Source organism: Glycine soja, chromosome 17 (assembly GCF_004193775.1).
Source record: "Glycine soja cultivar W05 chromosome 17, ASM419377v2, whole genome shotgun sequence".
NCBI lineage: Eukaryota > Viridiplantae > Streptophyta > Magnoliopsida > Fabales > Fabaceae > Glycine > Glycine soja.
Window position 1 is genome coordinate 15004173 of NC_041018.1, and position 2323 is coordinate 15006495.

General features: G+C 37.0%; 1 protein-coding gene across 1 annotated transcript; it reads right to left on the reverse strand.

Annotated features, from left to right (window-relative positions):
* Positions 1–946: 946 nt before the first annotated feature.
* LOC114391483 lies at positions 947–1885 on the reverse strand. Its single transcript, XM_028352491.1, has one exon. It carries the CDS (start codon positions 1883–1885, stop codon positions 947–949), a length of 939 nt encoding a protein of 312 aa, XP_028208292.1.
* Between the last annotated feature and the right edge of the window lie 438 nt (positions 1886–2323).

Sequence of the window (2323 nt, forward strand, 5' to 3'; positions counted from 1 at the left end):
GGTGAAGAAAAGGGTGAGCTTTAGACTGCCAGAAGTGTCGGAGAGTATCATTTTGTATCCATTAGAGATGGGTTTTAATGAGTGTCAGTGCATTAATTAGTTTCTATCCTCAATATGTTTAATGTCAATTGTGAGTTTACTAGAATGATGTGTGTCTCTCCTATCATTTTTGGAAAGTATGTGGTAGAGATTTGGAGGGAAAGAATAATGGATCAAAAGCTCAGACTTAGCTAAGAATCCGAATTAGTGATCCACCTACAATGTGATTGTCACTATTTGTAAGGTTCTAAACTGTAAAATAATATGTATATTGGTGTTTGAGCATTTCTTGCTTCCAGTTGGTTTCACTCTAAGGTGGTTTCAATATCAGATGCTTAGAGATACTAAGAACACTTTTCATTCGCTGATAATATCCTATTTTGTTTTTTTTTTCTTCCCTGCTATTTTCTGTTTGTTTTAATAGGATTCCTTTTCCTTCTTCTCTGCATTAATCATTTCTTTGGAGAAGTTTTCCCTTTGTTCCTACTAAGTAAATATGTATATCAGGTTTGGTTCTTGGTCAGCAGATTTAGCAATACATGGTTGGCATGGCTCAATATAATGTAGCAACCAACTACTATTAAAAATGTTATAGGACAAGAATGAAAAAGCCGTCTTTCAACCTTTAAATTATAACAAAACAGAATTAATCATTTATCTACCAATTTGATTTGCTAATGAAATATTAAAAATAAAGGTGTTCGATTGATGAGGACAAGGAAGAAAGCAAAATGTCACTAAATCAAGTGGCATATCCAACAACCCAGCTTGTTAAGTAGAAGTTCCATTCATAGAACTCTCACAAGATATAGACACTATAATATGTATGCTATGTAGAGAGCAAAATTAGTTCAGATTCAAGGGAACACAAGTCATAAAGCACATAATGCGCAACAAGTAACTATAGTCAGCAATATGACACACAAATTAATACCTCTTTTGAAGATCCAATGTGAGAAGCAGCTGATTTAGCTTGCATTCCATGAGCTGCATTTGTTGGAACCCTTTCCACCATTCTTAATCCAGGCATTGGATTCAAAAGGCAGAACCGAGGACATAGGCCACAAGTTGTAGTTGTGTAGTTTTCATATTCACTGCAATCATCACTTTCTTCCCCATCAATATCTTGAGTGTAATATGGCAAAGCTTTTGGCCTATGCTGGTTAATGGGACATGGACTTTCTGTATTCACTTCTTTCTTTCTCTGCTTTTGTTGTTCTTGTCCAATATGTGCTTTCTTGGAAGCATATTGAGGAGATTCTGATGTCATTGCCTTTGCTGCAAGCAAGAACCTATCAATCATGAAATTGCGACCTTTCTGGTGATCACTTGAGAAACTTCCAAATGGTTGTACCTCTTGTTCATCCCATCCACTCAAGCCACTCACACTACAACTCATGAAGAATGATTCAGTCCTAGAAAGTGAGTCACGAGCATCTTCATAGGCCTCATCTCCATCATTTGAACCAGAACTTTCTTTCTCCCTAGTTTCCGCTTTTGAATGTTTTGTTGCTTTTTTGTCCAAGGATGCAACACTTTGAGAGTTGGAAAGTGTGCTTCCAGTTCTCGTCTCAGCAAGTGATTGTTGCTTAGTTTTTGATACCCTCCCAAGTAGAAAGTTTGAAGTGAAGGGAGGCTTCTCAAAATCTTGTGTCTGTAATTTGCTTTCATCTTTTGGTCTTCTTGGTGCCTTCTCCCACTCAAAAGGAACATTTCCAGCATTCCTCTCTGGAACTGAATTTAACTCTAATTTGTAAGCAGGAGGAAGTGGAAGTCTGGCTAATGAGTTGTCACTTTTGCCTTTGTGGTCTGTTTCAGAGGCCAATGTTGATGAGAAACTCCTCATTGATAAAAGTGGCTGATTCAAATTTAACTACTTTTCTTCCATTAGATCTTTGAGCATCATGGAATTACCTTCTGTAAAACACCAAAATAAAATTACACAAGGTTAGGTCTCAAACCAATAACAGGTTGAGAAAACTCTATATGTTGATTTTGTACACTCTAGCTATTCTGTACATGACGCACAAGGTTAGTGTTGTCAATATGGTTCACTTTTTTGACAGGAAGCTTGCTTTAATTTACTCTTTCCCATTTATGGACACTGGCTGTCCAGGAGGGTAAGATCATATATAATATATGCATGTGCATATGTTAGTGTGGTAGTGATAGTAGAGCCTTTCTGGCACTAGTACCCTCGGCCTTATCAAACAAAAAACGTTTGGACTGCACAAAAGGCACTTTGTCGTGGCACTCTTATATTTGCTACTTATCTTTCTATCTA

Coding starts and splice junctions, on each gene's coding strand:
- LOC114391483 (XM_028352491.1), bottom strand. CDS start 1,885: ATGAGGAGTTTCTCATCAACATTGGCCTCTGAAACAGACCACAAAGGC.